This window comes from Panthera pardus, unplaced genomic scaffold (assembly GCF_024362965.1).
Source record: "Panthera pardus isolate Hobbes unplaced genomic scaffold, ASM2436296v1 HiC_scaffold_25, whole genome shotgun sequence".
In the NCBI taxonomy this organism is placed as follows: Eukaryota; Metazoa; Chordata; class Mammalia; order Carnivora; family Felidae; genus Panthera; species Panthera pardus.
In genome coordinates, this window is record NW_026526821.1 from 49977490 (window position 1) to 49991464 (window position 13975).

Genomic DNA, 13975 nt, shown 5'->3' on the forward strand with positions numbered 1-13975 from the left:
ACCCCCTGGGACAACAGATCCTCACGGTGGGATGACAGACCCTCACCGTGGGATGACAGGGGTGGCTGATGAACAGGAGACAGCATTCCGCAGGAGTGCTGAAGTCCTAAAGTGTCACAATGACCCCTCTGAGGGACCACTGTTCCTTACTCAGAGAAACTTATTTCCTAAATCACAGGCCCTCACTTTGCCCTTTAAATTCTATCAGGAAGAAGGAAACACCCACTCTGGCCCAGAATCTGGGTCACTATGACAGAGACACAGCTTCCTCCACTCCACCTAGGTGCCAGGCTCACATAAGGGGTTTCTGGACACAGCTTCCCATACCTGCTTAACACAGGAGTTCCCAGGGTGCCTGGGTGGCTCAGTTGATTAGGCATCTGATTCTTGGTTTTGGCTTGAGTCATGATTTCATGGTTCATGGGCTCGAGCCCCAAGTCAGGCTGTATGCTGATGGTGTGGAGCCTGCTTGAGATTCTCTCTCTCTGCCCCTCCCCTGCTTGTGCTCCCTCCCTCAAAATAAATAAATAAACTTAAAAAAAAAAAAAAGGAGTTCCCAAGGAAACTGCACCTGGGCCCATCATGCACACAGCCCACTTTGCTCTGAGCCTATAGGGACACTGCTTCATGAAAGTTTCACCTTGACCCCTTTTCCCCAAACTCCATAAACACTGCCTTTTCCTGTGTTCTCAGGATGCTCCATAGCCCCACTGTCTGCACACTCCCTCACTGCAGTGGATCAGTAGAACCAACTGGGCCAGGACCTTCCCACCTCATAAAGAAGTCAGCAATCAGAGAAGACATACTGCGTGGGCTCCTCTTCCTCACCTGGTGCCTGCATTTCCGTGCAGGTACAGGATGATAGGGTGGCTGGTAGCCAAGGCATCCTCATACCACATCTGGTCCTTTCCTTGGGCGTCCTTCCACCAGACGGCAGGGACAGTGTGCCTGAAACAGAAGCAGAGCAGAGTGACATAATCAAATGATGGCAATTGTTGATAGAATGATGGAGGAACAGAGTCACAACTGAGCAGAGAACAGGACAGGAGGGCTGGACAGACAAACTGCCCTCATCACAAGGAGAAATAACTACAGAGCTTCAAGCTACAGGGATGGTTTCTGACAGATTTCCTGACTTGCACCTGGGCCCCCTCTGGGCCACAGAAGCTCCCTCTGGTAGCAGTTGCGTGGGGCAGGGGCGAGTATGAGGTAGGGTTTCTTGCGTGTGAACTGGAGTTCTGTAAGGTACAATCTATTCTGGCTCAGTCACCAGGCCTTCACCTGGGCCTTACACAGAATGAGCACTTAATAAATACTAGCCAAGTAACATCATTTTCTCTTATACATACCTATATTTAAAAAAAATTTTTTTTAATGTTCATACATACCTATATTTTTAAACTGTACACAATTTAACTCACATTGTACTTAAGATAGTTCATGCTATCATGGGTACTAATTCAGCAACACTGATCTTTATGAGCTGGACTAGAAGCCTGGCCATCCTTAAAGCACCCTTTCTAATGCACAACACATTCAAGGGCCTGCTCACAAGGCATCTGGGAGCAGACCCATCTCTGTAGGAGGAGATGCTGCAGGCTGACATGCTGTGTGGATGAACTGGCAATAAGCCTGACTCATCCCACACCTGGCCAGGCAGGTGGGCTCGGTCTCTCTGGCCAGAACTGTCCTCTAGGAAGATGCTCCGGTTAATCTGAAGTCAGTCCACAACAAATACTTTTAATCACAGAGGAGGGTCTGTAAAACATACATTTATTAGCAAGAATGTTTGAAAGTATTAAATGGCCATTTTTTAAAATTTTCTAGCTCTTAAGTTTTAGTATTTAATTTCTAACATTTCTTTGGTTCATTCCAGAGGCTTGCATTTTGGGTGATTCTGACCATAATTATCACTCTCTGGCAATTACAAATTCATGGGATGGAAAGGCACATTTTAAAGGTGCTGGAGAACACCTGGATGGCTCAGTTGGTTACGCGTCCGACTCTTGGTTTTGGCTCAGGTCATGATCTCACAGTTCCATGAGTTTGAGCCCTATATTGGACTCTGCACTGGCAGCATGGAGCCTGCTTGGGATTCTCTCTCTACCCCCACTCTCTCTGCCCCTCCCCCACTCATGCTGTGTCTGTCTCTCTCTAAATAAACTAAAACAAAATTAAATACAAAAAAATAAAGGTGCTTGAAGCTGATTCACTTCTGGGAAGCAGCCTACTCCAAACCGCAGGCTCCTAAAGGCCAGGGAAGTTCACAGTCAGAGGGGAGGGACCCTATTTTCCCAGGGCTCTCCTGCCCTCTGCCAGGTAGAGAGTTTATGCCCATAGACAAGCAACTGAGAACAAGCCTACTGCCACCCGAGGGCCCACACAGTCCTCATGAAAACACAGGGTGCAGACGTGGGCAGGCAGCAGGGGCCCAGCAGCATACAGCCTGGCTGTCACTACCCTTGGTCTCACCATTGTTGTCACTAAGTACAACCTTCTTGTGTGACTGCTGTGAGAGCTTTCAGCCTATCAGCACCACAAACACCCCTCCCGCTATATAACTGCCCTACCTGAGGAAGAGGTCCCCACTAACTCCCTGTGTCTCAAAGCACAGACCACACTAACCAGCAGGAGGGCTGACTAATTTCCTCACCAAAGAGCTCTGAGCAAAACACACCAAGCTTCTGACTGAAGACAGAAGAGCAAAGTGTCCCATGCATACACATTGGTCAGCAAATGCAAGATTAAATTAAACCAGCAATAACAAAAGACTAGTGCCAGCATCAACTCCTAGAACAATAATCTCCCTTCCTATTTTATATTCTTTACCCAGGACCATTAGAAATGCCTGAACTTCCCCACAGCCCACACTGGGAAGCCACCCACAGCATTTTGTTTAGAAGCATCTCACATACACAGCAGTTTTCTGTGACAGCAGAGAGAGACATTATGGCTACTGAAAGGGAAACCCAGCCACATAAAGGGGCAGTGATGCTGAGCTGCTTCTGAGAGAAAAAGGAAAACACCACAGAAAATTAGTCAATTTTAATTTAGTTGTTCAGAAACACCCACTTTTCCACAGCAAAAAAAACATGAAAATAGATTCCAAGGAGTCACAGAGAAGTCACAGAGCTTACATCCAATTTAAATTTGTGGCTCAAAAAAGTAAATATGAGGAAGATAGCAAACACCACCATTATCAACTGCTGGGAGTGCTGCACATGAAAGAAATCCAGCTATCTCCAATGTTTAGATGCTCCCTTCTCTGAGAAGAAAGGGTGCATTTCGAACCTGTGCTCATGATTCCATACTCATACTCTCCTTTTTCCCCCTGGAAATAAAGTTCTCTGCAACAAACAGCCTGGTTCACAAAGCCTTCGCTATTTGAAAATCTCAGAACAGAATTTGGTGCCATCTCATCGTGTTCCATCCATTAGGATCAAATTTAGCCAAGATCTCTGCTTTGGAAACAGGGGAGGGTGAAGATAAAAATGGATGCACAATTGTCTTGGACGACATTGGCCACACTGCCCAGCACTCACCAGACTCCAATGGTCACGTCTTCCTCTGGCTGGAGGTAGTAATTACACGTGTGATTCAAACCTTGATCCTGCGGTTTTTTCAAGTCAATGAAATAGGGAACCCTCACTGTGGGGGGACAAAGAGATGGAAACCAGGATTAGTGGGGGCAGATGGACACACACGCACACACGTGCACACACATACAGCAGAGGCAAAGCTCTTAAGCGCAAAGTCTTTTCCAAAGCAAGAATGCCAGGTGCACAGGGCCCTTCAGCCTCAGATGCAGAGCTGAGAGAGAGGGTGCTGGAATACTGCAAGCACACCTGCACATCCTCCAGCAAAGACGAGGTCTGAGTAGTGATGGTCCTCTGATGGTTGTTCAAGGTGAGAAGATACAAGTGAGGGAACGCAAGATCCCCGAAGAGCCTCAGGGACATTGTGGCCCTGAGAGAGGCTGGAGATGGGGAGGCCAGCCAGGCCTGGCTAAGCCGCAACTGAAGGCTGGAGTCAGGGTGCTGGTGGAAGGGACTGTGGGAAAAGTGACAGGCAGATGGCGTGTTCTGGAGCTGGGGCCACAGCACTCAGTGACCAAGTGATTGTGGGTATGAGTCAGTCAAGTGGGGTCCCAAAGTTTCTAAATCCGTCACTTCATGCCGATAGGCCAGTGGAAGATAAGGTATGGGCGCAGGGAATCCACAGAGTCCATCTAGAGTTGAGTGACGCTGAGTGGAACTGTACAGCAGGAGCCCTAGATTTTATAGGTCGCCTGCCAAGAGGACAGGATTCTGTGGGGCACCCACACTAAGGAAAATCCGGGAGCCTTTAGCTGGAGACCAGTCAAGACCCACTGACCTGGAGGAATGTCCACGAACTACAGGCAGAAGAGCAGGGAAGGAGAGAGATGACATGTATACTGCACAGTCCTACACTGCTATTGTAAAAACAAGCAAGCAACATCACACCACCACCACCCACATGTGCCTTGTAAAGAAATACAGGAAGACACAGACCAGGCTGTTAGTGAAGAGTGTGTGTGTGTGTGTGCACATGAGCACATGCACAGGGCAGATAGGGGATATTTAATTTTTCCTTTATATACTGTTGTATTTTACTTCTTGTGGTGAACACAATTTTTAAAGATATATTTAGTTAAAAATTGAAACACTTAAAAAAAAACCAAAACCTTAAGGTGCAACTTACTTTATAAAATGGCAACTCCCAAAAGGGGTAGCAACAAAGAGCAGGATGGTACTGACTAGCCAATCCCACCTTGCATAAGGGAGTCACATACCTCTGTACAGTTTTCTTTGGTGAAGAGAGTAGTTTCATCACATAACTGCATATATCCACATGGTACAAAAGTCAAACATGCTCATCTCCTGTTATCATCCCATTTGTGAGCCACAACCATTGATCTTCCACCTCAGGGCCTTTGCACTTGCTGTCCTCACAACCTGAGTGCTCTCCTGCCACATACCTGCACATCTAGCTCTCACTTCTTCAAATGCCCACTGCAGCTCACTACACATTTGCTGAAGAAATGAAATACCCCCTCGGGAGGACATGGGGGTACACACAAGCTCCTTCCCCAGAAATGCCCTGAGAATTTCACACCATGCAAGGAGACAAATCCACTCACCAAGGCTGCTGCCTGTACCTCCAGTTTCTTAACCCATCTCTTCCCTAAGAAGCAGCCTAAATTTTTTCAACTTTAATCATTCCTTTCTCTCAAAAGAAGAATGCCCATCAAAGGAGGTAGCATCACACTTCCTGGTGTTCCCACCATGCCAGCCCTGCACTGCGCATACCCTCCTGTAGTGCTTCCTGTGATGTGCATACCACCACTTCCATTTTATGGCTCTTGTTAAGTCACCAGCTCACATATCACAGAACTGAGACTTGCACCCAGGCAGTCTGGCTCCATAGCCCACACTCTTAGCTAATCAGATGGGAAGGAAGAAGGGAAATGGCTCTGATACAGACTGGCCCTACTGTCCTTTCTAGGAGTTGATTAGTGCCCCCCCAAAGAGATACACTGAAGTCCCAACCCCCAGCCCATCAGAATGTGACTTTATTTGGAAATAGGGTCTTTACAGAGATAATTAAGCTAAAGTGAGATCATGAGGTGGACCCTGATCCAGTGTAAGTGGTGTCCTCATCAAAAAGGAAAATTGGGACACTGACACAGACAAGGACAGAGGAAGACAGTGTAAAGACACCAGGAGGAGGCAGCCGCATGACCACAGAGGCAGCTACAAGCCGAGGAACACCACGGACTACCAGCCACCACCAAAGGCTAGGAGGAGGCACAGAAGGACTGTGCCCAGAGTCTCAGGGAGCATAGGCCTGTGACATATTGATTTCAGGCTTCCAGGCTCTAGAACTGGGAGAGAATAAAATTCTGTTGTTTTAAGCCAGCCAGTTTGTGGTTATTTGTTACATCTGCGCCCAAGGATGAATGTGGCCATGCTCTGGAGCTCAGATCTTACTCTGGCAATGGGACTCAGAGAAGCCTCCCTACCAGAAGGCCCTTGGAAAGGACCTCTCTTTCTTGTGCTATTTCAGACACAGGTACCTACTCCTTCAATCTCCATTCTGGGACTTTGTTCCATGTTGTGGAAACTGAAGGCTGCAGCTTATTGGGCCAGTTCATCATCTGACAACTGTGAAGTGAAATGACTTCCTCAATAAAACTCTGAAAGCTGGAACCTGGTGCCCACTGTCCATTCCACACCCAGTCTGTCTTAATTCCACTCCTGAGGCTGGAATTACCCACCCTCCCCCTCCCACGCCAAGCAGAAAGTGGGTGTCATCAAGGACTGAGGGCACTTGGCTTCCACTGGCTCAGCTCTCAGACCTCAGGCTGGTTCTGTGTCGGAAGAGAAGGCGGCTAAGCTACTTACAAACTTCCCCAGTGCTCTGAGAGGACCCCCTACCTGTGAAAAGTGTTTAATGAGGATTAGCAGCTAATCCCAAAAGCTTCTAGGCCTGAGAAATCTAGGAACTGAGAAGCCAAATTCTACTCCAGGAGGACCTCATTCCACAAAACTTATCTTCCAGTTCACCTTTATTTCTGTTTTAGAAATATCCATGAAAAAGGAGGCAGTGAATGCACCAAGTCCAGCAAATGCCACCTGTAAACCTCTCTGGAATGAAGGTCCCTGGTCAGTCCGGGGTGTCAGAGAGCTCCAGAGAGAGTAAGTGGCCAGAGGAACCACTGGGAACTACTGGTCTGAGTCAGCAGAAACTCCACAAAGGGCCAGGTCAAGTGGTGCAAGGAGGAGGGTTGTGGGATCTGCCCAGGCCAGAACACACCTCACTCCTCGTGTCCAGGAACAAATGAGTACCAGGACCCTTTGACCTCCTGTGTGATCACATCCCTTGGCCATATGACCCTCAGAGATCCTGCTTCTTCCATAGGGTTGAGTCAGGGCACAGCACAGGGCCCATTGGCAGTGCACAAGGTGTGTGGCAGGGGCAGGAGTGAGGAGTCTGGGACAGGGACAGGGACAGTGACTGAGCTCCTCATGGTTATGGATGTAAGTTCGCCCTCACATACAGCTTAACTGCACAGCCCAGGAACCCAAAACACAGGCCGCTGTGTCCACAGGCCGGCAGGGCCCAACCAGCTGCTTCAACCCTTCCTTCCCATTTTGCATTATCTGCCCCCTGGCCACACTGTCACTTATCAGCAACCACCTACCAATGCTCATGATCCCGCACAAATGGTGCTCAGTGAATAACCAGTGAGTACATAAATGAACAGAAAACAACCTCATCTATTATCCCTTCTTTAGCCCATCTGGAAAATATGTGATAGGGTGAGAGGCTACGGTTGCTTAGCCATAATGGACATTTTTCACTGCCTGACATTTTAAATATTGGGGCTACCTTTCATCCCAGTCACTGATGCACTGGAAGAGTGCTAACAAGGTGCTAACAAGGGGAGGGCCAGAGGGTCCTGGGTTTTATCAGATTTTAACTACATGATGTGGGCTGTAGGGGCTTCCCTAATAAGAAAAGGGGTAAGAAAGGAAAATAGTATGGAGGTTCCCCAAAAAATTAAAAATAGAACTATCCTATGATTATACTGTGTGGATATTTACCCCCCAAATACAAAACCATTAATTCAAAAAAATATATGCATCCCCATGTTTATTACAGCATTATTTACAATTGCCAGATTATGGAAGCAGCTCAAGTGTCCACAGATAGACGAATGAATAAGGACAATGTAGCGTGTGTGTGCGTGCACACACACACACACATACACACACACCTATTACTCAGACATAAAAAAAAAGGGCCATAGCTTCCCATTGTGACAACATGGATAGATCTACAGTGTATTATGCCAAGTGAAATAATCAGAGAAAGACAAATACCATATGATTCCATTCATATGTGGAATCTAAAACAAAAACAAAAACAAATGAATAAACAAGCAAAAAGCAGAATCAGACCTACAAACACAGAGAACAAACTGATGGTTGCCAGAGAGAAGTGTTGGCGGGGGAGCAGGGAGGGGGGGACGATGGGCAAAATAGGAGAAGGGGAGTGGGAGGTACAGGATTCCAGTTCTGCAGTAAGTTAGTCACAGGGATGAAAGGCACAGCATAAGGAATAGTCAATAATACTGTAATCATGTTTATGATATACTCGTGGTAAGCACAGCCTAATTTTTAAACTTATCCAGTCACTATGCTGTATACCTGAAACTAATGTAACATTGTTTGTCAACTACACTCAAATAAAAAAAAATTTAAAAGAAAGACAGCTATCAAGGGTTAACAGGGACTGCTAAGAGGAAGGAAAAAGAGGAAGCTTAAGAATTATTGTCCCAGAGAACGTTAAAGCAAGTTGGCTGCCTTCTGCTTTAAAAACAAATATATAATTTATATATCTAACCTATTTCCAAAAAAAGGCCCAAGGTAATGTGCAGAGGAGCAGTTCTGTGCAGGCCTCTGAACTGAAACATTCCTTTCACCAAGAGATAGTTCTAGATCTGAGGGGAAAAGAACTGCAGAGAAGATAGCTAGATTTCATTACACAGCCATAAAAAATGATGAGATCTTGCCATTTTGAGACAACACAGATGGTATATGCTAAGTGAAATAAATCAGACAGAGAAAGAGAGATACCATATGATTTCACTTACACGTGGAATCTATAAAACAAATGGAATCTACAAAACAAAAGAACAAACAAACAAAAAAACTAAAACCAGACCCACAAATACAGAGAACAAACTGGTGGTTGCCAGAGGGCAAAATAGGGGAAGGGGATGAAGAGGTACAAACTTCTAGTTAAATACATATATCATGAAGATAAAAAGTACAGCACAGGGAATACAGTCTATAATATTGTAGCAAATTAGTATACTGACAGATGGTAACTACATTTATTGTGAGGAGCCCGAGTAATGCATATAATTGTTGAAGCTCTGTGTTATACACCTGAAACTAATGTAATACTATATGCCAACTATACTTCAGTTTAACAACAAAAAAGTTATCTAGACTTCAAGACCACAAATACCGGGTATCACCCAACATCACTGAGATGGAATCATACTTTTGAACCTGAGTATGAAAAGCACATATATTTATATTTATGTGTAGAGACTCAGACAAAAGAGACCAGCAGGAAATATATAAGCAACGAAGTTAACAATTTTCTCAGAATGATTTTCTTTTTCTTCTTTACTACCATTCAGGGCTTTGCAGTTAATTTTGTTTTTGGAATGATCATATATTTTTTGCTTATGAAATATATTCAAAGTAGAATAATGCCTGAAACCATAGGAGCTAAGCTTTTTCTAAAGCTTATTTATCTGATTTATGAATTTGATTTCAGATAGATTTGGTGTGAAGTTAAGAATATATTCTTGAGGTGCCTGGGTGGCTCAGTCGGTTGAGTGTCCAACTCTAATTTCGGCTTAGGTCATGATCTCAGGGTCATGGGATGGAGCTCTGTGTCAAGGCTCTGTGCAGATCATGGAGGCTGCTTAAGATTCACTCTCTCTCCCTCTGCCCCTCTCCCCACTCACATGCTCACTCTCTCTCTAAAATAAAAATTAAAAAATATATATATATTCTTTAATCAGGTTCTGAGGCCCAAAAGACTGTTAGATTTCCTTTAGTGTCCAAATTGAAATCCACAGGATCATGATTCACATTTCGAGGAGACAAAAATGGAGGTGCTACTCCAACATGCTAGCCCTCCAGCACTGTGGGGTGAAACTTCCAAAACACTGCAGGGCTACACTCGAGACCCCCACAATCCCACAGAGGAGGTGACCTCACTACCATGCAGCAGACATGTGGAAGGAAAGGGTAAGAGACCAGCATCTCCTTGTGGAGGTGCAGAGGACTGGCCTACGAGAACCCCAAAGTTCTGTTCCTGTGGAACATCCTGCTATTTCATTAGGAAACCAACCAAGCAACATTTGTGGGCTGTATCTAAAACAGCCCAAATAACTGATTTAAAGAAAATCAATTCAATTCAAATTATTTGCTGGGACCCCACCATGTGGCAAAGGCACCTGCCCAAAGCACCCAGAGGCTTACAGAGTTGGAAAAGCCATTCAATCCTAAGATCTGCCATCAGGGAATATGCAGCCCTATAACTTCATGTTTACATGTAAACTCAAACTCTCTTCTGTGCTGGACCAACTGTGGACATTTAAGAGTTAAAGTCAGAAAAATCAAAGCTCCCTTGATTTTACTATGTTGTTAGTTCTTTTTAAGTTTGTGTTTCTCACACTGGCAAAAACTTAGACAAGATAAATTCCTAGAAACTCAGCTAAGTTTGTTAGAAAAATCAAATGCCTCTTGGCATACAAGTATTTTACACTTATTTTAAGATACCAAGTAAAAAACTTACTTTAGATTTACAAAGTATTAAACATTGACCTTACTATTTCTCTTCCTCCTCCTACTGTTCCTCTTTAGAGCAGAAATGCCCTTTTAGCAGTGACTTCCAAGTTCCTGCGATTAAATCCATTATAGGCTTAACAACCCTGGACTCGTACGCCCAGGCACCTGCAGAGCTACTATAGACGACAGTTCTGGAGTCCTGACACACCTGCCCCCAGTGCCACCCCACTCTCTGAACTTGTCTCAGGCCACAGTCACACAAGAGCCATCTCAACGCCTCCTGCCTGTCCTCCTCCTCATCTTCATGAGCTTCCTCCTCCCTCCACTCTACCAGCAACCTCCCACGACATCAGCCCCAGCTTCTCAGCCTCTCCTCCCAAACACACACGGTTTAAACCCACTCTTTGCAAACCAACATAGCTAAAAGCATGCACAGAGCCTGCCTTGACTGGTTTGTGCCACCTACACCTGAGCTGAAGGCCATCACTTACAGAGCACCTGCTGTGTACCAAGCACCAAGTTCTATCCTCAAATTCTAACACCCACAGACCCAACCTCTTCCTTCCTAGCCTCATCTTCTAGGTGTAAAATGATGCTCCTGGAGAGGATTATTCCCAGGATTATGTACTTGGGAGCCCTCTGACTTCTGTTTCCTAAACTTGATACTTCTGGACCTTTCTCCTCCCACTTGCACAAAAGTAAATACACAGCATGAATAAAAACCACGCAAGATCCAAGTTAACTCAAGGAGACTACACAGCACCCATAAAGTCAGCATATAATTCCATAGAAACCAAAGCATGTCAGGCTAATTTTTGTGTTTTTTTTTTTTTCCAGAAAAAGTCCTAATTATTTTTTTAAGGTGGTCATCTTTAAGTGGTCATCTTTTCCAAGGACAGTTAACCTCCTAGACTGCACAAGGGGCAAAGCATCTCCAACACAACAGCTTCAGAAGACTCTCCACATTGTTAACACTTTCATCCACTTCAGCTAAAGAAAGACCTCTGCCCGTGCAGAAGTCACCTGTGTACACAGATACCAGCCCTGGAGAGTAATTCAGTCACTATAGCAGCCTGTGACTGGGAAGGGACACAGGGAACTTTCTGGGTAATAGAAATGTTTCTATTTCTCGATCTGGGTGGTAGATATGCAAATATATAAATCATCATGCAAATGAACCCTTACTAAAATTAAAGGCAAAGTGGGCACGTGGTACTTACCAAAATTCAAGAAAATCAGTTTGGCCTGTATTCCAGGACATAGTTTGATGAGAAATGGAATGGCAACATACAACCCCAGAACACAGAGAAGAATCTTCCTCAGTCGGAACCACAGGCCCTTTCTCCTGTAAGAGAACAGCAGTTAACAGGTCAAAGACAGCAGGTGCAGAGGCGCCTGGGTGGCGCAGTCGGTTAAGCGTCCGACTTCAGCCAGGTCACGATCTCGCGGTCCGTGAGTTCGAGCCCCACGTCAGGCTCTGGGCTGATGGCTCGGAGCCTGGAGCCTGTTTCTGATTCTGTGTCTCCCTCTCTCTCTGCCCCTGCCCTGTTCATGCTCTGTCTCTCTCTGTCCCAAAAAATAAATAAAAAATGTTGAAAAAAAAAAAAAAAAGACAGCAGGTGCAATTTTGCTGTTTATTAACAGCTTTATCAAAATCACTAACTAAAATCCACACGTAGCTTTCCCCACAAGAATTTTGCCAGTAAGAAGACTAGCCTCCCACCTGCTTTTGTTAAAATAATCATTTTAGACAGTCTTTCAATCTGAGCTTAGAACTCTATTGCAGAGAGATGGGGAGGGTATTTTCTCCTGAAAGCCAACGAAAGGTCCTGATGATTTCCTATGCTTGTCCTGGGATCAGAATACAGCACAGACATCAGACCCTTAGCAAGTGCCAAACCTGAAGTCCAGCTTGTGGACATTCTTAAAGGATCTTGCAGAGCACCCTTGGGAACTGCTGTTCTTACAAACCAAGTCCAAACCTTAGTGGGGCTGTTTATCTCTGGACTGTTACCAAAATAACTATGTAAGGTGGTTTTAAATATATACCTGGAACTGCTGACACATGCAGTAACACAGATGCATCTCAAAAGCATTCTGCTAAATTAAATAAGACAGACACAAAAGACTACATTCTGTATAATTCCATTTGTCTAAAATTCTAGAAGGGAGAGGTATCTAGCTGGCTCAGTCAGAACAGTGTGGGACTCTTGATCTAGTAGGGGTCATGAGTTCAAGCCCCATGCTGGGTATAGAGATTGCTTAAAAAAACATTCTAGGGGTGCCTGAGTGGCTCAATAAGCATCCAACTCTTGATTTTGGCTCAGGTCATAATCTTGTGGTTCATGGGTTCGAGCCCTGCATTGGGCTCTGCACTGGCAGTGTGAAGCCTGCTTGGGATTCTCTCTCCCTCTTCTCTGCCCCTCCCCCTCCCCCACTAGTACTCACTTTCTCTCCCTCTCAATAAATAAACTTTAAAACAATTCTAGAAGAGGCATAACTATAGGGACAGAAAAACAGAACAGTGGTAGCTGGAAGGTAGAGGGAGATTGCAAGGGGCACAGGGAACTTTTAGAGTGATTGAAATAATTTTATCTTGATTGTGGTTACACATCTGTATGTGTAAATAATATCTCAATAAAGCTGATGACAAACATGCATATCTGATAATAAAATTCATTCACTCATTCAACTGGTTTAATCAATGCTATTACTGAGTACCTAGCACTCTTTGGGCAGTAGATACTAAGGGCAGCAAAGGAGGGCATCTATATCCATGCTGCACTCCCAGCTCAGCTGGACAGACACAGAGATCTGAGACAGGCACCTGGTGCAAGGTGATCCAACCCAGTCTGGGCTGCCACTGGGCCACTGGGAGGAAACACTTAAGTTAGGAATATTGGAATTAACTAGATCATATGGAAGAACAGTTTAAATGGCGTCTTAAATTCCATTCACAATCTGTCCTTTCAGTGATGACGGGTGTACAACATTGTGGTTAAAGGTGCTGGCTCTGAAGTCAGATGATCTAGTCCAACATCCAACCTAGCACTTAATAGCTGTGCAATCTTGGACAAGTTATTTAACATCTCTGAACTGTGGTTTCCTCCCTGCACGAAAGGCATAAAAATGGTACCTCCTTCATGAGGCTCCTGGAAGGATTACACAATAATACATGTAGATTGCATACCTGAGTCCCAGGTCCACAATATAGCTAAGCTGTTATCACCATCTTCTTATTCTCATTAAAGGAAAGAACATAGTGGGCATAGTTAAGGACCCTGAAAAGGAAGGTTGGGCACAATGTGAGAGGTCCAAAGAGGCCAAGAAGAATTCAGACTTCATTCTGAGAGAAAATGGAGAGCCCATAACAAAGAAAATAGCCTGCAATCAAATGCACAGCCATCAAACACCAGATGCAAAGCTCACGCTTGTGTCCTCTGCTTCAGCCACATTGGCGATTCCTATGTCCCTCACACAATTTGTTCACTCAGCCTCCAGAGCCTGCATAAATCTGCTCAACTGTAAGGTATTCAAGTAGCTCGTAATTTTATGTCCTCAGTGAAAGGAAAGCA

The 13975-nt window shown here is 45.0% G+C and overlaps 1 protein-coding gene across 2 annotated transcripts in view; it reads right to left on the minus strand.

Moving 5' to 3' along the window:
• The window catches only part of ABHD12 (abhydrolase domain containing 12, lysophospholipase), an 84778-nt gene that overhangs the window by 16291 nt on the left and 54512 nt on the right, over nt 1-13975 (minus strand). For both annotated transcript variants that reach the window (XM_019437180.2, XM_019437181.2), the window contains exons 2-4: nt 11621-11745; nt 3543-3648; nt 829-948 (exon numbers count right to left, since the gene is read on the minus strand). In XM_019437180.2, coding sequence (XP_019292725.1) covers nt 829-948; nt 3543-3648; nt 11621-11745 — 351 coding nt within the window. The remainder of the gene's footprint in view (nt 1-828; nt 949-3542; nt 3649-11620; nt 11746-13975) is intronic.